General features: G+C 37.1%; 1 protein-coding gene across 1 annotated transcript in view; it reads left to right on the top strand.

Annotated features, from left to right (window-relative positions):
* LOC150090958 (sodium/potassium/calcium exchanger 5-like) overlaps nucleotides 1–21,972 on the top strand; it is a 66,418-nt gene that overhangs the window by 7,852 nt on the left and 36,594 nt on the right. Inside the window, exon 2 of the mRNA XM_090380854.1 lies at nucleotides 15,258–15,502. Coding sequence (XP_090236980.1) covers nucleotides 15,346–15,502 — 157 coding nt within the window. The 5' untranslated portion in view covers nucleotides 15,258–15,345. The remainder of the gene's footprint in view (nucleotides 1–15,257; nucleotides 15,503–21,972) is intronic.

Raw genomic sequence — 21,972 nt, 5'->3', positions numbered from 1 at the left:
TTGACCTGATTACAGAAAGGGTGTTTGATTGAATAAATGAAATTTTCTTACAAATTGAGACACGAACTCTGAAGGTTTTTGTGAGCCAGTTCATTGGCGGGTAGTTGTTGGTTTATTATACAGACTGTTCAGAAGAAGAGTGGGAAGAATCTATGTAAAGTGTATGACACGACCTATTGAAGTCCCTGTAAAGAACATGAAGAGACACCATGACATAATGAATAATAATGTGTATTAGAGTAGAATATCTGATGATGAAACAATTGAGTTTGAACAAGATATTTACACATATAAAGGTTAATGAAATAACAAGTCACCAGCTAAATACAGTTTGAATAACTGCTATTGCTAGTTTCTGTATGATATGTTAATAAACATTGTTTTATTTCACATTCATGTGTTGGAGTCTGTCATTCCGAAACTCAGCCAATCCGGCGGAAAAATACCTAAATTAATTGGGGTCCCCTTTGAGTCTGGTAATCTTCTGAGAACAAACAAGTCAGATGCTAAGTGGGAGGATTGGACTACGGGGATATACATATAAAAAAAAGGGGATAAATTATATAATTAAAATATAAAGAAAATTAGGGCAACCAAGAAAAACAATAATACCCACAACACCCCCACAATAAACAAGAACGACCCCCACAGAACCTTTACAGAAAACAACAGGAGCACGGACGTATAGTTCACCCGAAGCAGCAAAAGAAGATTCTGAAAGGTTCGAACTTGAGCCGGACGTCTGCTGGAGCTGTAAACATCCAGCGATCGGTGAGTTTTAGTGAATTATACGGACAGCATGCGGCTTCGAGAGAAAGCTGCGGTTCACTGATTGGCTATGGCTTACTTGCTTTTAATGCGCTGGGATCTACGCAGGGCAGTGAAAATAGATGGTGTTTCGTACAATTGGTTGGCTGCTAACTTTCAGTCAACTATTTCTTGGATTCCCTGTTCAAGTCACAGGAGGTACTGTTCAAAAAAGTTCATCAGTTGCTACTATGGTATACTGGCTCATTTATTTATGGAAAAATAAAACAAATACATGCTAACTGCATATTTTTGTGCATTTCTTTTTGGATCACACAGAATTAACATTCCTGGATTACAAACGTTAATCCTCAAGTCGAATGTATTGCATATGTACATGGCCGTGTGTTAGACTGGAAACCGTTTATGGTGTACAAATCTGCAGAGGTAAAATAAGCAACCGATATGAACTGATTTTGAACGCGGTATTATAGTGGATACGGACAGCACTAATACCTAGTCCTGGTGACTTCAATCTCAACAGTATTGTGGTTGTGACAGGAATCGTTCAACCCAAAAAGATGAGAAGTCATCGCAAAATATACGTGATCAGAAACAAACTCGAGGACACTAGATGATGCTTAACGTTAGTTCACACGCCAAATGAAATCTGTGTACAAGGCGCTCACTGTACATATAAGATTATAATCGTATACTCATCAGGCAAGGCGCCTCCGTGGGCAGGAGCAGCGTGCGTAGCACACGCTTCTTGATAAGACCGGGGTTCGAGCCCGTTACCACCAAATACGAAGGATGCGGAAAGATCAGTTAATGACCACGGCATATCCCCGGAGCAATATGGTCTTAGTTGCTAATACTCCTAAAAACCAAATAACAACAACATCAGGCAACCAGTCATAAAATACGCAATTTATGGTTCACTGATGTTTCATATCTTAGGTTTGCCGAGAACAGAAATGCCAGCATAAATACACTGCAACTCCAGTTGCAGTGTATATAGTAGACTCAAGCCTCCAAGATTTCATAGAACTTTAGGTAATTCGGCACTACACCAAACCGCATTACAAATCCAAGGCTTCCAGCTGCAGAAGAGTCTTCCGCCTAAGAAATATTGCAGTTGCACCTGCTTGGAAAGCCAAGAAGTTCTCCTGTTTATCAACTAGAACTGTCTCGCAGCCTTCTGCCATAAGATTGACATCACTAATCCGAGATACCAATTCAATTCGTAGATCCCTGTACTCCTCACAGTTGTACATAATGTTCCCATGATTCTCTTTCGCCACCATGGCAACTAGATATTTCAGTAATTCCTAAATCATGCAATTTGTGTTCTCGGCAGCTACTGGTCTTCTAACAGATTGTGAACAGATGTTTCTCTTTCCAATGAAGTTTGGACTTTGTCTGAAATTTAATTATATGTATATTTAGTTTTTATGTAATTTGATTATTTTCAGTTTGTTCATATCAATCTTTTTTGGTCATGGCAGTTTTTTTCCCTCTCTGTACTTGGGCAAACAGGAGAGGGAGTATACCAGAGTACTGCTAAATTATGTGTAATTGACAGCGGGGTTGCCATTGGTTGGCTGGGATCGCTTTAACTAATAAATATCAATCAATCAATATCTTACCGTCTTATTTTTTGTGAATGTTCAATCAAGTTTAGTGCTAAGCACCTTATAATTCTCAGGTTTCCAGAGGATGCCCCCTGGTGTTGGTGCCTTTCCTCTGGAGTGCAGTCCTGGATCAACGGCTCTTGAGAACGCATCACAATGTACTCAAAATTGCTTACGCTGAAGGCCTGGTGGTGGCTTTCGAAGGAAGGTCAAGAAAAATCCTTGAAGAGAAGATGCAACCTATTATCGATGATTTGTTATCCTGGGCCAATACTAAAAAATTAAATTTCTCAAAGCAAGACAAACTTTGATATTCGGCAAACATTTTAATTATAACAGACCTCCTAGGATCCTACTCAATAATAGACAGATACCTTATGTATCTCAAACGAAATATCTAGGTGTTCTATTAGACGACAGGATGAGTTTCCAGCCACATGTCACACATTTAAAGAACAAAATTCGGAATTTCACTGCATCGGCGGTCAGGATCTCCATAAAGATTAGGGCCTGACTAAGAAAACTTTATTATACTAAAACAATTTTCCTGCCTGTGGCATCCTATGCAGCCAGTGTCTGGTACCAAAACGTTATCAAAGTAAAGATGAAAACTAAGTTAATTTCTTTGCAGAGATCCGTATTACCGACGATACTTAATATTCCTAGAACCACTTCAAACAATGCCCTACAAGTCTTAGGAGGAGTGATGCCCTTAGATCTATAATTTACATATCGTGGATTGCTCTACGAACTAAAGGAGGCCTTTCGATTACTGTGCATGGCATAGAATCTGATCCTGCAAACGATATAAAACAGGAAAAGGTTAGAATTTGGAGAGAACTAACAGGAATATGGCAACAAAGATGGGATGAGAGTCAATATGGCCTAATCACAAAGAGATACATACAACAAGTTGATTACTTAGCATCTCAAGGTATAAATTTATGGTTCACGCTTAAAATGTATACCTCCTATTTGTTAACGGATCATGCTCCTTGAGGGCTAAGCTTTTTCAGCGTGGATTAGAGTCGGACCTGTTTTGTACTTGTCGTGGTTTCGAGACCTGGGAACATGTTCTGCTGCATTGCCCAGAGTATGTACAATTCAGACACACTATATTGAGTCTGGTTCCAGAATTCTCGGAAGAGAATGTGAGTGTTCTTATAGATTATGCTGGCAATTTCAGAGCCGTTCACGATTTTAAAAAGCGGCTTCAGCTGAGGTCCCTAGCTCCTCAGGGAACTCAGAACCCTAGCTCCTCAGGTTTTTTTTTTCCTCAAGTAAAAAAAAAAAACGATCCCACATAATTCAATTTTTATTTATTTTTTCTGGCTCCCAGGTATGGGCAACCTGCTAAAACACCCGTAAGAAAGGCAATGAACGTTTGATTGTGTATCCTTTCGATCTAATATTAAAAAGAGCAATAGTTTTTTTTTTTAATATTAGATTAGTGACTAGCAGCCAATAGGCTATAATTAATATCAGCATCCTCACGATTTAAAAAATGACAAATGGTATTTATTGCAAATTATTGTCTGATAGCAATGTGAAGAAGTGGATCCATAATACTTGATACAACCATTGCATGCCGGGGGGACTGGATTGTTGAGCACCTCGCCGGCATGACTACTAAATACAGGGATGTTCTTGTGAACATAACGATCATATACTTTAATGTACATATCTCTATCTTGTGAACTCTCCTTTGATCGGAGTATAAAGAGCAGATTTATTTATTACTTTAAACAGGAAAACAAGTTGGAATTACCAAAAGGCGCGCATCATGCAGGAGCATGACTGCGATTTCTCCTTAATTCCTTGACCGCAAAATCCGGTAAAGCATTTGTGAATTGAAAGTACATTAAACATAAGGGCCTATTTGAATCCAATGCTGCTGATGTTCTCTAAAAAAAAATCGTACAAAATACGAGATGGCCTTTCTAAAATAAACTGTCTGTCAAGTCTGTACGTCTTTCTGTAAAAGGTATCTATCCATGCCTTGAGGAAAATCATGCAATTTCTCAGCTGTCATTTGTTTTTTATCAGGGATATATATATATATATATATATATATATATATTTTTTTTTTTTTTTTTTTATTTCTAATTACGCGGAAAGTGTGAATTGGAAGTTTAGAAGTCATAGCTGGCAGCAAGCTATTACACCCCCCAATTTCCTTTCTTACGAATGTTTAGCATATCACCAGTTTCCGAAGGGATGTTTCTATTTCATTAATCTGAAATGCTCAATGCAATGTCTTTATATAATGACATTGCATTGAGTACACTAACATGAGCTGTAATATTTACAACGCCTTTCAGTGTTTACAGAACATAGTAATTTCTAGGTGAAAGAATGCAATTAGGCTGGAAAACTGAATGGACGCTGCAAGCTTAATAAGGAAAGGAGAAGGTAGTATAGTACTAATAAATATCCAAGAATTGCATTTTGTTTTTGTGCCTTAAAACTTTGCAATTCATGTTTCTATTTAAGGCTTATGTAGATGAGTTAAGCTTTCTGAGAGTTGAATAGAAATGTCTTGCATTATGAGTATATCACCTGAGACCTAAGATATACCTAATTGACATATTCTATAGAACCCAGATAAGATTTTTGCGAATAACCTCTCGATTGAAATGCACTTTGTTTTATGCAAGTAAATTAGTTTTCTCAGAAATTGCAAAATGGACAAAGATGCTTTTATCTTGGGCCTTTTGTTGGCTGTCAAGAAGCAATAGGAACGTGTACTTCATTTCTATTTTTTTTTCCTTATGCGAAATCGACGCAAACAACAGAACTTCGTTTGCAAATAAGTACCCAATATTCTCAAGTCATATGATATCTTAATCACAACGAGGAACTAGTGAGTTATACAAATATTCATACGGCTGTAGATATCTTTTAATTGCTGCCTTCCTCTTCTGGGAGTGATCCGGGTGCAAAGTGTCAAAACGCCCCAGGGTTGGGTAAGTGTTCTCAAACTTTGTGATGCCACGATCGCCTAAAATAGCATGAATTTCTACGGCTCCGTATGAATAAAGCTAATGCTTTCACTTGAGTTGGATAAGAAAATAAATATACCACTTTTATTAATTAAAGTTTATCTGTATAATAATAACGCAATGGTGGAACCTTAACTTTATAAAATAAAACCGTTTCACTGGAAACAAACATGAAAACAAAACTGAACTGACCTGACCTGACCTGACCTGAAAACAAACCTGAGGCAAAATTTGTGACGTCCTTTCGGGTGGGGAAGTCGCGACTCAGTTTACGAACCATTGGTCTATGGAATTAAATAGATAACAGATTTCCCGTTGCTCTCCGCGTCTGTTGTATATTTTGCTTGTTCTGGTTATCACAAGATTGTGGGCTGACCAATCTTGTAATAACTCAAAGGAGAAATGCCTACTCTCTCTACCTGAGATCGGATAATTCCGACCATGATTGAAGCAGTCTTGACAGTTTTCTCCAGCCTTTTTTTTTTTTTTTTTTATGAAAACCCCAAACACGAAAGACATCAAAACCTATAGTACTCAGTACCGTGCATGGGTTGAAGGAGAAGTATGGGGGGAGGGGAATGCCGGAAACTTTGCTCTAGAGAGACTAAACATGGGTTTCGCCACTTCAAGCCTCCAATAAGCAAAGTGGTGGTATTTCACCGGTGGATGAAAGTCATCTACCACCTTACGACAGGAATCGAATAGAGACTGCACCAGATGAGTAATGAATCTACACTGGACGCGGTCGAACTGCAGCTTGCAGAGAAATAGACTTTCCGAAAAATTCAAGTCTTAAACTTAAACTATGATTAACAGGAAATAAAAAAACATAATAATAAAAAATAAAAAAAAACTCTAGTAGCAACCGAATATCTTGTGAATTTAATATCACTGAGATTTTTTAAGAAATCTGTGCACTATATATAATAAACTATATTTGTGAGTGTGTGCGTTTATAAACATAAAAACAGCTGTATTTTGCCTTTGGAAAATACCAACAATTCCTAGAAATAATTGTCTTCATGTGACATTTCTGTGTGGATAGGCATAATTTCGTCCCCCAAAATGTTACCCCATTTTTTAAACAGATTTCTCACAGTTTAAACATCCTCCGATAAGGATTATATATAAAAATAAAACAAAATTCAACTCTCTTTTTTTTTTTTTTCCAATTCCAGTATTTTCCTTGTAATTTTACGATATTATACGATAGTATTTTCAATGCTACTTTTATTTATTAATGAGCGTGTTAACAGAATGCAGTTAAAACGAACCTCTTATCGTGGTTTTGAAGTAACTCATCTGAAAAGCAAATTTTGTTGGCTATATTATTATAACGTTTTCTTGAGGTCCAATATGTTAACTTTAAGAAAACTATTAGCTGGAATCAACCTTTATACAACTTGATCTCTGGTTTCCAGTCTTCTTAAAATAGTCAAATGGGCTTTATTACGCCTTATGGGGTTCCAAATAAGGCGTGATGTCCTTAGATAAAAAGCTAGGGCTTCCCATTTTTTTTTTCATCATTTTTACTTTGCAGGCAATTTCTCAGTCTTCAGTGGCATTTACAACACCATCATTCACGGCTGATGCAGCATTATTGAAGACCACTGACACTTTTTTTTTTTTTTTTTGCACTGACAGCATTACTGAAGATAATTGACACTTTTGACAAAATATGGGGGTAATTTTTTTTTTTTTTTTTTTACCAAAGGAGTGCCTATACCATATTAGCCCAATGGGCCTCAACTGAAGTCTCTTTTAGGCGCCTCCGTAGCCAGGTGGGAAGGAGCAGCAGTGCGTAGCACACGCTTCTTGATTAGACCGGGGTTCGAGCCCGTCACCACCAAATATGGAGAATGCGGAAAGGCCAGGAAATGACCACCGCATATCCCGGAGCAATATGGCCTTAGTTGCTAATACTCCTAAAAACCAAATAACAAACAAACTGAAGTCTCTTTGGTTTTTCTAAAATGTTCCCCTCTAGCTACTTGTCACCTAATTTTTTTTAAAAAATTGGTTTATAGTTCACCCGTAGTTAGCTATATAACATATAGAAAGCGCAGATTACTTAGAAAGCCCTAGTTTAAAACAAAAGATCTCGATAACACGAGGGTTAGCCTGAGAGAAACCTCTCCATAAATGTTGTTTTCGCAATTTCGCATTAAGTAATTTCAAGCAGATGCCCTAGGGGATAATTAAAGTTCTTATTCTGTTTTGCGCTTCAATTGAAGAAGGCATTCTATTCAAGAGCGAGAACCTTAACCGAACGTTGTAAAATTTAATTTTCAGAAATTTCAGTCTCCGCCAACCTATAAGCAACCTTTTTCATTTTCTTCAGAATAAAGTCTAGCCTAGTTCTTGGCATTACTCAACAGAGCAGGTTTGTTTCCCGCAGATTACCACTTAAATCATGGAAACTATACACAGATTTTTCTTTCTAACTGTTTTGGCAAAGTTCTTGAGAAAATTATTCCCAACCGTTTGACTTGGCTTATAGCTTGAAAGGAAACCTTTGATGAGCAACATTCAACACTGTTTCTGTAAAAACAGATACTTCTTGGATCTCATGGTTAACACAGAATCTGGAATACGCAATGTCTTCATTAGAAATGAACGTCTAATTATGGTATTATGTATCGGTATTGAGAAAGCATTTTACATCTACCTTTGGGATGGTTCAATTTCAAGAGTTATATAAGCTCGGATCGTCTAATAACCTCCTTATATTCATTGAAAACTATCTATAATACATTTTTTCAGGTCTGTTAAAAAAAACACTCGTGACATTTTACCCAGAAAAACTATCGCAATGATCGTATAGAGTACTATATTTGTCTTTATAATAAACCATACGACAAACCAAATCTCAAACAGTTGAGACCTTCTATACAAATCATATTATTCTAAACACGTGTCACTGAATAAACTATTACCATGGGTTGACCATAATCGCCTGTCTCAGGAAACTTTTCTTGTACCTTGACTACTTATTAATAGCGTCAATTCCTGGAAGTAACGCTTAACAATTCTTAATTTTGCTGAGCACAAATAGCTCATCCGTAAGAGCGACACAATTCAAATATTAAGTTTTATAGCGCAAGAAATTGCAAAAGAGAATATTTTATCAAGAAAAGAGTCACAAGAAAAACCAATGATGAGTAGTACAGAGTAGTAGTATTACAATGCTTACAGGTGCTTGCTTATAGAATACACTTAAATCTGCAATCTAGAATTGTCTTTTCTGAAAAAAGCAATTTTTGAGTTGCGCCACTCGCTCTTTTTGTGGGCGAGCAATGTGTATTTACTAGGTGCCATAAAAATGAATACTGTATACTTAAGACTACGTTCATCCTTGAGATACAGAATTGAGTACCGACCATGAATTTATGGGCCAGGTATTCGCCCCCCCCCACTGGAGGCTGTTCATTGTTGTTTTGCTTTCAAGTAGAAACAGGAACTGGGGAGACCATCCGTCTGTCTTTCTTAGAACCCCCAAATTGTCTCGTTTTTCTCTCCCATAATTGAGCTCCGACTGCAGTATAAACAAAATCGTCTGTTCACGTGATTACCGCCAGCGCTCATGGCTTTAAGCACTGCACATAGCTACCAATAATAGTACTATGAATCGCACGAGGGGAGTGCACTTACACCCTATTATAGAATGTACTGTATTGGTATTGCAGTGCGATGAGCGCTGGCGGTCATCACGTGTACGTAATTCTATTCTAACGACATCAGACTCGTGATACATGATCATGCCCAGCGACTTTTGCTAATGTAACCATCAATATATACTGAAGTACACCATTCACCGACTAGCTGATGAACAAGCACTTCGCTTCGAAAGCTTCTATGTATTTTAACGCTTTTATCTTATATCTTATATAAGATAAAAGCGTTAAATTTTATCTTATATTATTTATTTATTTTAATAAATTTATTTTAACCAGTTAGCCGGTCGTCGCAAGAAACTTGGATGATATGTAACCCGACGCACAACGCCTGTTTTCTAATGCAGTATAAACAAAATTGAGCAGGGCCATGCAATGGTTTCCGGGTGTATCGTTGGTTTGGAGCGATCCACTTCCTTTGTTATAGTTATGGTATACTACTTCACCCTTTTACTATCTCAAGGGCCATTCTCTACTCAAACCTTAACATCACACCCTGGATGCAGCGGACAATTAACAGGAACATACACACTCTCGCAAATGCTCACAGGCAGAGTAGATGCTCCAGTCCTGGACAATATTCTAATTAAACCGCGTGCCACTGCTAGACGTTGCGGAGAACTAAATAATCCACTGCGTTCAGTCCTGAACAATCTTAGTAACCTACAAAGATTCTTCCCATCAAATGCAGCGAAAATATTTAACTCTCTGCACATAGATGCCGAAAAACTGTGTGAGGATGCAACATACTGGAAAGAGATCTTCCAGGATTCGTACAGACTTACCGAAATATGAATCGGCTGCAAAGTACCAAAGAATTGTGAAGAAAAGTGAAGCCTTCTGCTTTAGGAACAATAATAATTTGTTGACTGGAAAAATATACCTTCTGTAACAGTTATGTAAATATGTAAGTTATAGATGGAATTATTAGTGAATTGTAAATATATGAGTTGTATAATGTATGTACAGAATCATTAATGTGTAAATACCGTATATATTAAACATAGAATGTGTATATAATATTTCGGGACGAGACTACGTGTTCAGTATATGTAACCCACTGCACGTAGTATCTCGTATCCTGATATGTACTTAGCACCCTCCTGGCACTTTGCCGTCCCGGGGTGGTTTCCTTATGGAAATAAACAGATAATAATAATAATAATAATACTTGAGAAATGCTTTAGGGGACCGGGCTAGCCGGGGCGGTAAAGTGCCTGCCTGGCAACCCAAAGGTCGCGGGTTCGTATCGCGCCTCGGGCTTGGATCAAAGTACTGAAAAAAAACCCTGGGAGGTGCATTATGGCCACAGAACCCGATGCGCCAACAACTACCAAAAAAAAAAAAAAGAAATTGGGGTCCGGGCCAGGGTGCATTGCATCCAACGCGCCCCCTCTTTTGCAACGACCCTAAACTTCAGCAAAGGTATATTTCTGCTTGATGTTTGCTATTTATTTTTCCCAGGAACGACGGTAATTATTACCGATCTACCTACCTATTCTCTGGCCTGCCGTTTACCAACCCTATGTCGAATTATCCGTGTTATTATAACTTGTACAGACACGTGTAGCAACACTACTGCCCTTCCATCTGTGTACTCTATGGCTAAATTGTGTGTGTTCAGGATTTACATGATGTATGGGCTGAAAAAACATCGGAATACCTACTCTGGTAAAAAATACCACTTCCTCTGCCTAATGTCAGCAAATAGCTTTGATTGAACAAGTTGACAAATTCCTTCAGTCATAGACGGGCCTCGTGGCGAAATATCGTATGCCCGCTCAACTGCTACAGTGGACTGATGATAACTAACGTATTATGCAGAAACTTTAGGCAGTTATATTGAAAGTAGTGCAACAGTATCATACTACAGTATAAAATATTAATTTTGAAAAAAAAAAAAAAAAAAAGTAATAATCCTGGGTTTTAATCTATTTTTAATTTTGTGGGTCAGCTTGGTACGAAATTAATGCTATAATTTTCTAGTCATTTTTGTGGACGGGGAATAACGAGGGAATATGAAAAAATTGTACAATTTTTGTACAATAACGAGGGAATATGAAAAAATTGTACAAAGAGGGTGTGCTGCCAATTTGTTAAAAGGGACTCGCTCGAGAGGAATTTCAGTCAAGGATCATCCACGGTTAATACAGCCTGTTAATTTTGTAAAACTATTTTTTTTAACTTATAGACGAACAGTCACTTAAACAAGATAATTTCCAAAAACTTAACAAAAGGCTCGCACGAGATCCATCGAGTATACGCAGGGTGTACAATGATTACATGATGTAATCATTGTACACCCTGCGCTATAAAACTTAATATTCGAATTGTGTCGCTCTTACGGATGAGCTATTTGATGTGCTCAACAACCAACTGCTGATGCCAACAGCTTTGAAACGGTGACCGTCTGGGTGGTGGTATCCACTGAGAATAAATAACAGTAGTCTTCTCTACAAAAGAAGCGCTACTTATTCAAAGCAGTTCAATACCTGGTATCTCGTTGTGAAGGAAGCCACAATAAGAGATACAATTAAAAACGATGCCTTCACACAACGTACGTAGTCTAATTTATGGGTAAACTATGGTGTATCTACACCGATATTATATAGTTAATTTAAACCCATATAATATTATGCCTCGCATATTGTACAATAATACTTATATTGCTATATTTAAGCAATAGGCTATTGCTTAAATACAGCATGACCTACTATTCTGAAGGTTACTTTCAGGCCTTTATTTTATTTTAAAAAGAAACTGTTAACGTCGGAATGATGCTACCTCGGTCAGTGGAATTGTCTCAGGCATTGGAACAAGATAAACGGACCAGAAATAGGTCCATCCTCTGAAGACAGTCCTTCCAAATTAGGATTCTTCGAAAAAAAAAAAAAAGATTTTTGAAAAAATAATCTAATTATTTGTAATCAGTATCACGGAAAAACACTACAATACTTGAACGCACTCTGCACAGATCCGGGAAATTTCACTGAGGATAATCTATATACAACCCTCCAAGATATATATTGTACCTATAAGTAATTAACTTATAGAGGAACAGTCACCTAAACAATATGTAGGACCAAGCATAGATATGGTTCGTTCTAACCCTGACTCGCTTCTTCGATTCGAGAGCCGTGGAAGTCCTGTCAGATTTTTATTTTGATATCGATCGATCCAATATACCAGTTCAGCTACCAATACAGAAGCTTTAATCATGAGACAAAGATGTCTATGTGAGAAGCGAGAGAACCGAGCTGTTATAACAACGGAATACACCAATATCGAGCCAAGTAGCAGGATATGAATGTCTTTTACAGGCGTGACTGATGAAATCGTCTGGAAGATAACTACTGCGAAAATTTAACATCAAAATACTGAAGCGGATAATATTTTAATAATATCCTATAATGTTTTTATAGCAAGGATATCACAATGTAATCTCCATTTCATTTTTCACCTACTCAGAGACAAGATGTTTCTGTGCCTGAGGAAGCTATTCAGAAGTGCGCCTCACTTCTCCCAGTTCACTGTATTATAAACTGACGCTAATGTATTAAGATAGCGTAGCTTAAGCACTCACCTCTTGAATGATCCGCTTGGACGTAGTGTTACATCCAAGCAGCTCGTTCAAGAGGTGAGTGCTGAAAATTAAGCTACGCTATCATAATACATTAGTCATTATACTACAGCACATAAAGAAGTTCCTAAAACTTGTGATTAAACTAACACTATTAAATCCTTTAACTTTTTCGCCTGAGTAAGGTGCAAAAAAGTTAATGAATTTCTTTTACTACACCTAATCATGCTTTTTCTATTAGTGCTTTCAGCATGCTGAATCATGCTTTTATATCGTTCTAGCCATAAGGCTGTTAAGATTAATCACTATATTTAATAATCACTCTTATACCACGTGAAATTAATAATATAGTTTATTAAGCTTATAGCCCCAACCACTATATGTTTAAGGTGACGTTTCGCGCATTTTACCAATACCCATCATCAGACCATTGTGTTCACAGAATCTTGCTTGCCGATGCTACCAGAACCTGATGCGCATAGTGGTAGCATCGGCAAGCAGGATTCCGTGAGCAGTATGGTCTGATGATGGGTATCGGTAAGATTCCTGAAACGTCACCTTAAATGTACAGTGATTTCGGCTATAAAGTTAATAAACTATATTTTTAATTTCACGTGGTATAAGAGTGGTTATTAAATATAGTAATTAATCTTCATGGGAAAACAACCACGTAATGACCTTCCTTAACTATGCAAGGCATAGTTAAGGAAGAATGGATGAAACTCTGGATGAAACTCTGGTATTAATTTATTTATACAAAAAAAAAAAAAAAATTCCTGTTAGGTGGAGAAATATAATTGGAGTCTTCAAGTTTTAACGTTATCGTTATATATATAAAGTTTTTAGATGAGAGATTACAAACAACTTGAGTCTAATACCTAAGATGATGATATCGAAGAGTTCAGAATAATACCAGGTAACTGTTAAATAAATATAAGAGGGATGGAAGTCCATAGGTTGAAAGTTCATCGTGAGATGTTCACTGCTTCTTTCAGGTAGATACAGTGACATGAAGGATGGAGCTTTCAGTACTGAAACTTTCATAATTCATAAATAGGATCACATGGAAGTCATTAAATTCGGAATTTTACCATGTGTGATAATTTAAAGGTTTTTGTAATGCATAATCATCTGAAAACATGAACGTCCCTGTTCTTTGAATTTCTGAGTACTAACATTTATTAAACGAGGTAGGTTTGGATATCCGAGATTGACACCCTTATGAAATAATACGATACGCTGGATTAATTTAAGTACTTCTGGGTGGTGAAAGTAGGAATCTTTCCATTGATTGCCTCACCATTAAAATTCAGGAATAAAACTAATTTGAAATCTTTATTTACTCATATTATTGAGGCTTGTGCGCAGCCATTGGAGAAAACATCTTTTCAAGTACGTGTTTTTGACCCTTTTAAACAAATCACAGCATATGAAGTTTCTCATCTATTCAAAAAAGACCACGGGTGGTCAGCTGATTATCAAAAAAAAACTTGTCGTCGGCTTCGGAATAAATGCATCTCTACAACTTCCAAATGCATCTGAAACAATCTAGTTGTGAATTTACACTCAGCGACGACCACAAGGTCAGAGGAGTTCACAGGGTAGAGAGAGAGAATACAAGAAACGGCACCGTATTTAGTAGTCACGGACTTGAACCCCCGTCACTCAAGGCACGTGCACATATGCACCCTCTTGCCTAACCACTCGGCTACGGCGGCCATAGGAAAACATCGATACTAGTCGTTCAAACATAAAAAAAAAAAAAAAACAAATCCAAGTCAAGAATCTAGTTGCATGAAGGCAAAAAGAAGGAATTTGGTTCATTGGTTGTTTAGAGTAAGAAGAAAAGCAGCTAAGGTAAATTTTATGTATCATATGAAAAACCCGAGTTTCCGGAACGAAAATCCAGAGCCCTCCGTAAAGATCGATTACCTTGGCCAGGGTGTGAAGCACAAAAAAAAAAAAAAAAAAAAAAAAAAGTTATGGCAATGTGTGCCTCTGAATTAGAGCAAAGAACAATCTCTCAGACGAATAATATTTTTTTAAAAGTGTTTTTATAGTTATACTATTGTTTCAGAAATCCAACCACACTTCCTCATCCGAGGAGTAAATGTGAACAAATGAATACATTTGTTTTTATTTTTTTACTACTGTTGGAGGTTTGCAATTGATTTCGTTTATAGAATCTAGTAAAGTGCACATTCTCAAATGAAATGCATTTTGTTCAATTCCTCCTAATAATTTTTTAAATAACATTATTAAAAACTCCACACTAATTCGCCTTTTTATCTTACTTTTCTGTTCAAATATAGCTGCAGTTAGAATAAGTTTTTTTCTCTATTCGATTACCGTTCTTAGCTATTACGTATTTATTGAGGATTGCATTGTGTTTTGCGTTAAATGGCTAAGCTTAATAAACATAGCGGAACTTTCTGAAACGAGAGAATGACTTGATGGTTAACAGGTAAATTTGGTACAAAAGGTCAGAGCCGAGATAATGTGGAGAATGAATCATGAAATTTAGTCCCCTATCTATTCTCCTTATCGCTTTCCCAGTCCGATCTGACCAACCAATATGTCGTAATGGTACATGTACATTTAACTTTGATCTGTTTTCCAGGTTCTTTGCGCACGTGCTTGAATAATAGCCCCTTGAGGAGACTGATAGCTCTCATACCAGCGGTTCCCCATCTAGAAGCGTGATTTCTATGAGTCCTGTTGTAACTACTGAGGAGGGGTTGTCCCGACCCAGCCGTAGAAAACTAGTGTGGCTAATTCCATTGATTGTTCTGATAGCAGCAATTGCATTACATAAAGTAAAGGAACAACGATTTCCAACTGTTCGTACAAAGCCCAGACACAAAGGTAAGGGTATCGTTGCCGTATCTGATAACAGTTTGATATTTTAAACACCAAAATAATTTAACAGGACTCGGTGGGGTGCAGAAATTCCAATTTTAGAGCCTACCACTATTTAATTATTCACAACCGTCCCCCTTAGAGAATTTCTACTACAGACATTACTAGGGCACCATGCATATACTAACATTGACAGAAATATCCAGTTAACATACAATAGTTTTCCCTCTAGTGCTGTCGGCCGCGTGCTACACAACCCTCACTGCCATGGTAGCAGTGGTAATTTATCTAATGTTCACATAAAATAATACTTGTTTAAGTACTGCGTTCATAAAACTCCGACCTGAAAAACGCAACAAGGCTCAGAAAAAATATTTAGAAGGACGAAAAAAAGTGACTTGGAATGGTTGAGGCAGAAGAAGAAAAGGCAAAACCTCTCAGTAAAGTGCTGACAGTTTTTTGCTATGCTAGTCAATGCATAATGATTTGGAGAGGAATTGGGGAGGGAATTAATAGGTAAGTAAATCTTCGGGGAAGAGCACTTCTGCCAGACCATCGTGACACATGGAATGTGGCTTCTTTTTCATGAAATTCGTTTAATGTTGATATCAACCTACACATCGTTACAAAGTTGTGGGGAAAAAAATAAAATTAACTATACTCCCATGAGTAAAAATAAGTATAATTTTATTACATATACCGGTAGTAAAAATATTCTGAACTTGATGGAACTAATAATAAACGAAAATATTCTTTCAAACGGACGTATAAAATGTAACTTGATCAACTGCCCTTCACTTGGAATAGGAACAATCCTCTTCTATTACATATCCATTTTTTTTGGCAGCAGTGGGTAAGAACTCTACGGAGACCCGTCACGATCTGCAACCACTCGAGGGTCACTTAGTCACAGGATTCAAAGAGGCCGTGCTGTACATTAGCTTATATAGGAATCTACCGCTGGTCATAAAAATACTCTGGTGGATCTCTGTTTCAAAAAAGGGGCTTTTTTTGGAAGTTAACCAACACTTATGTAAATGGAAAGAAGGGCCCGCTTCAATTGCAGCCAGCACAACTGGCGTTGATCAAAAATGGAATCACGGAATCTTTGCAGATTAACTAAATTTCAGACTGAAAAACTGATTCTGTTTTAGGGGAGGCCCACGGTGCCACTTGACAGTGAAAACTAATAAACACTGCCCTTCTAGAGAAAGAAAAGAAGCCGTAATAATCCGTAAACTGATATTAATTGACATTAATCACTCAATATAATTAAGCTTATTAGTCATTCTTTGACTTTACTTTCTCTCAGGTTTGCTCGACCGGAAACAACTGTACCAAACAAGGTGCAGAAAAACTGAACAGATGCAGTGATTAATTATTTATTCAAAGACTAATTTTTATAAAAATAAAAATTGAAAAATATTTGCTATCGTTACAGATATACAGAACATTGCGCTCAATTATCAAATTAAATATCAGATTCTCAAAACATAAAATAAATCTTTTAGAAAGATCTGTGTATACACACTTTTTTATACATCAGACCATAAGAACTTACTCACTATGATCTGATTAGTCGATGCACCCAAAATTCTTAAGGCTGAGAAATCTATAAACAAGCAAATGATGCTTTATGTTCGAGTATACAAACTCAGAATCTCTATGCTTTCATTACGAGTGCGAGCCGGGTGCAATGCACTTATCACACCCACATAGAACTGACCCTACCAATTTGTGCTTCATTTTGCTACGTGATTCACCAATTATTTACGGATTCTAGAACTTTGGTTGGATATCAAATCACATTTCATACTAAAATACTCGTATACTTAAAGAAGTACAGTGAGATATTTTGAGATGTAGAAGTTTTGTTTGTTGATTATCTTTTGTCACCAGTGCATTTAAACATTTATGATATAATATTAAGCTCCGATTCTAGATTTAAAGTAAAATGACAATAAATCAGTGTCAGATTTAATGCGGCATTAGTGTTTTATTTTCAACGTGAAATTAGATTTCTTGTGTGAAGATGATATAGGTTTTATCAATTTTGTTGTACAAATAATTTATAACTTCCATAGAAAAAAGACGATTATACGGAACTATTTAGTGTGTTGAAATCCTCAGATAAAATAAAATGGTAGCAGCGATTTAATGACAGATTTTACTTAATAGTTTCTGTAGTAAGAAATGTATGTGAAAATAAATTATTAGTGAAAATAAAATTTTAGTAAATTAGGTGAAAGAGGCACATTACGCGATTTTATCTGGTAGTTAATGAAATAAAGACACTTATAAAGACACTTTATACCACATGAGAATTTTGCATAAGAAATTTATCAAAGTTAACCACTAAAAATGTAATATAGATTGGCGGCGAACTCCCTCCTTCTCCCCTCTCGGAAATGCAGCCAATTTGTGTCGTTCAGATTGAAGTGGTAACATTTCAATTGAACAGCTTGTACAAAATTTTCACATGATACAAGTGTCTCTTTTTTTTTTTTTTCATTAACTATTAAAATATAAGTTAATCTTAAGAAATATGTCAACCTAGCTGCGGTGCTTTATCTTCTAACCAAGTGTACTTGGATTGATTTAATTGATGTGTGTTGTATAAATAGTCATTTATTTTGAAGCTATTTAGAAATTCCTTAAATATTTCGTCATTGTTTAATATATTGTAAAATGATTGTCCGAGTTGTGCGATATATTTTAAGAACAGCAAATGGATTTTGGTTTTCATAGACAGAAACCAGTGTCATTTGCTAAACAATACTCTGAACTAAACGAAAATATAATTCGTGTAGCAGAACGTAAAGCACCAGAAAGTATTTATAAAATACCAAGTGATACAGGTGTTCACTTCTTTAGTCACATGGTGGGGAAAAATAGCTCTGAACAATAGGCGAGATAAGATACATTTTTTGTGTCTATGAAATGAATGAGGACAAACCAATGACAGGAGATCATAAGGTTCAACACTTATACCTAAAATAACTCTAATTTTAGAAAGATGAAGAACGGATGGAAGACATTAAAAGCACAAGGAAGGAAGGGAGATAAACACTGGGGGGGTGGGTCTTTGACGGTACTGATTCTCTTATTAGAATAGTTTGGAAACGTGAATTGGTCGCAATTAAATTCGTTGCTGGAGTGTGGTGAATGTGGTGTGGTGTGGTAATTTCACTTCTTAGGATATCTGTTGATAAAATGATTGAATCGAACATTTTCGATTTATAAATGATATTGATGATGGTATATCAAGCTTAATGTCCAAGTTTGCAGATGATACAAAGGTTGGCAGGATTGTCAAGGACACTACTGACACTATGCTGCTGCAACAGGATCTGGAAAGGTTGAGAAAGGGTGGGAAACAGCAACCCCAGAGCAACGTATCAACTCTGTGGTACTACACTGACAGTGGTAGAGAATGAAAGGGACTTGGGGGTGGTTGTGCAGGCAGATATGAAGTTCTCTGAGCAGTGCAGACGGGCTGCAAGAGTAGCTCATGGAGTATTGTCAATGATATACAGGAATTTTTCCAGCAGGGATAAGGAGGTGATTATTCCATTGTATAAGGCAATGGTCAGGCCACACCTAGAGTACTGTATACAGGTCTGGAGGCCTCATTTCAAGAAGGATGTAGAGCTGCTGGAACGAGTACAGAGAAGGGCAACAAGATTAGTGAATGGAACAAAGGGGTGCTCTTACGAAGAAAGGCTTAAGTTTTGCAAATTACAGTGTCTGGAGACTAGGCACCAGCGAGGTGATCTGATAGAGGTGTATAAAGCCTTGAATGGTTTAAGCATGCTCAATGCTGATGGGATTCTTCCTCTAGCCCAGAAAAATCACCTGAGAGGGCATAAATTCAAATTGAGGAAAGACAGATGTAGGATAGACGTGCGGAAATTTGCCTTTAGCCAGCGGGTGGTTGGTTGGTGGAACAGACTTTCATCCCTTGTGGTGGAGGTTGATAGCCTAAATAAGTTTAAGGCTCAGCTGGACAGGTATTTTGAACGAACAGAGGGGTGAAGTGGAAGTGGGTTTTTTTTTTTTGGCTGATGCTGCATAAGCTTGCTTTCTTGCATCAAATGCCTCTACTAATGCTAATTTTCTTCCAAGAAACGACCAGATGATTGTCAAGAGAGAGAGAGAGAGAGAGAGAATGAATTACTAACATTTGAAGTACTGACAGTCTCCGACTTCTGTAAAGTTCGGTTCTCCAATTGTATATGTCGGGAATCACGTCAAGTCCTTGTAAGGCGTTGAACTTAAATACTAATGAAGGCCGCCGTAGCCTAGTGGTCAGGCGCGCGGGTGCATAAATACACGTGCCTTGAGTGACCGGGGTTCAAGCCCGTGATTGCTGAATACGGTGCTGTTTCTTGTATTCTTTCTATCTTGTGAACTCCTCTGACCGTTTGGTCGTCCCGAAGTATAAACAGAAAATTTATTTATTATTTTTATGCAAATCATAAAATATAATTTTACAATGAACATCACATACCTTAATCCCCTAGTGTTGGCTTGCTCACGTATATGGGTGGTGATGTGTAAGTATGCTGTCTAGTTAATTAATACTAGCTGATGTGGAGGGTGATGCGCAACACAGTCTTTAGTTGCATATGAAGATGAATAATAATAATATTATTATTTATTCAGTAAATAAATAAATAAATACATTGCACAGCATTCATATGACAGGAGGGCATTAAGGTTATGCAACAGCATACATGTATTTTACATGGTTAAACTTTACATACGGGTTCGACGCAACCACTTAATAATTGGTTATCTATTAACTTATTATTTTACTGTGTAACAAATCATAGCATATAAGTTCATTAGGCGTTGGTTGTTTCAGACTTATAGCATAGCGTAGGTTTCCTTCAAAAAATCTTTCTGTAACCTCTATCTTATGGATTCGCAAATACTCTGATGATTCCTCTCAATATTCCATGCTATGGCAGATTTGCGATTTTTACAGAATGGACAGCTGTTTGGAAGAAAAAACTAAGTTTTTTAGATGCAGAATTTGTAATGTGCTTATGCCAAGAGAGATCAGAAGTGAGGGTGATCCCCAATAAAAGTAAATATGATCTTGCCAAGAAATCAGTGTCATCAAAGATAAGCATAGGAGCAGAATAATTCGTTTTGCGAGATATAAGAAAGCATTGAGTATAAAAGGATTGAAATCAACCGAATTATCTTTGCTGCACTGGAGAATTACCTGGAGATCACAATTTAAGGAATTGGTATGGATATTCGAGAAGTTGAAGCTGTTTGTGCAAGGCAAGGTTTCTCAAACTGGAAGATGGAACGCAATGGGCTATCATCAACAGAACTATGAATAGGATTTCCGGTCAATGGAAGGAGGTCATTAATATACAAGAGGAAAAGAGTGGGAGAAAGAACTGAACGTTGGGGAATACAAGCGTTAGTGAAGAAGTTAGAAGACAGAGAACCATCACCTGAAGTGAGCAGTCAGAGAGTAAACTGGATACACAATTGAAATAAAGAGTTGGCAAACCATAAGATGGAAGCTTATTTGGAAGACCCTTTATGCCAAACACAATCAAAAGCCTTTGAAATGTCAAGAGCACTTGCTTGAGTTTCACAAAACTTTCCTATTGAATTTGTCCATAGTAACTGTAATAAAATATAAATGCAAAAGGCATAATACGATATAAGCGTGAATTAACTATAGCCATAATATGAGATAAAATTAAACGAATGTCTTTACACCGATATTTTATAGATAGGTAACATACGCAAGAATATCACCAGTGGATTGACACTGACGGAATCCATACTGGCGATCGTTGATCTGATGGAAGGTTTCTAGATAATTTAAGAGTTGGTGGTTAATTGATTTCTCCATTACTTTAGAAAGAGTAGAAGTGCAATGGGATGATAATTGGATGGGAGGAATTTGTCACCCATTTTAGGAACTGGCTGGATATCAGCAAATTTTCAAGCAGAAGGAAAAACACCTTTGGAATAAGAAAGTGAAAAAAAGGCGACACAAAACAGGAGTAAGTTCAACAGCATGGAGCTTCCTTAGCATCAAGATTATTCAAAATCTTTCTGGCATCCTTTTGACGGAAGGCAATGGGAAGGACGGGGAGGTGGTTTACCAAGATCATCAACACACGAGTTGGAAAAAAAATGGGATGCTAGCAAGGTGAGCTTTATCTTTGGTTGAAGTGGCGATAGAACCAAATGGTTTTGACAGAGGTGGGAACAGAGATGGGCAAAAGTTGCGGCCAAAGCTTTGGCAAGAGACCAGAATGCTCAACTACCATTTGGACAAGAGGCAAGTTGTTTACTCTCAGCCTGTTCGAAATATAGTTTGGACTGATTAATAACTGTTTTAGAATTGTTGCGAGCTTTGGTATAGGCAGAAAATGAACCTGGAGATTTGGATGCAAGCCAGATGCGATAGGCAACATTGTTATCTTGAACAGCCTTTG

This window comes from Mastigoproctus giganteus, chromosome 1, assembly GCF_048544385.1.
Source record: "Mastigoproctus giganteus isolate SK-2022 chromosome 1, ASM4854438v1, whole genome shotgun sequence".
Taxonomy (NCBI): domain Eukaryota; kingdom Metazoa; phylum Arthropoda; class Arachnida; order Uropygi; family Thelyphonidae; genus Mastigoproctus; species Mastigoproctus giganteus.
Note: the sequence above shows the minus strand (reverse complement) of the source record. Positions and strands in the feature narration are given on the sequence as shown.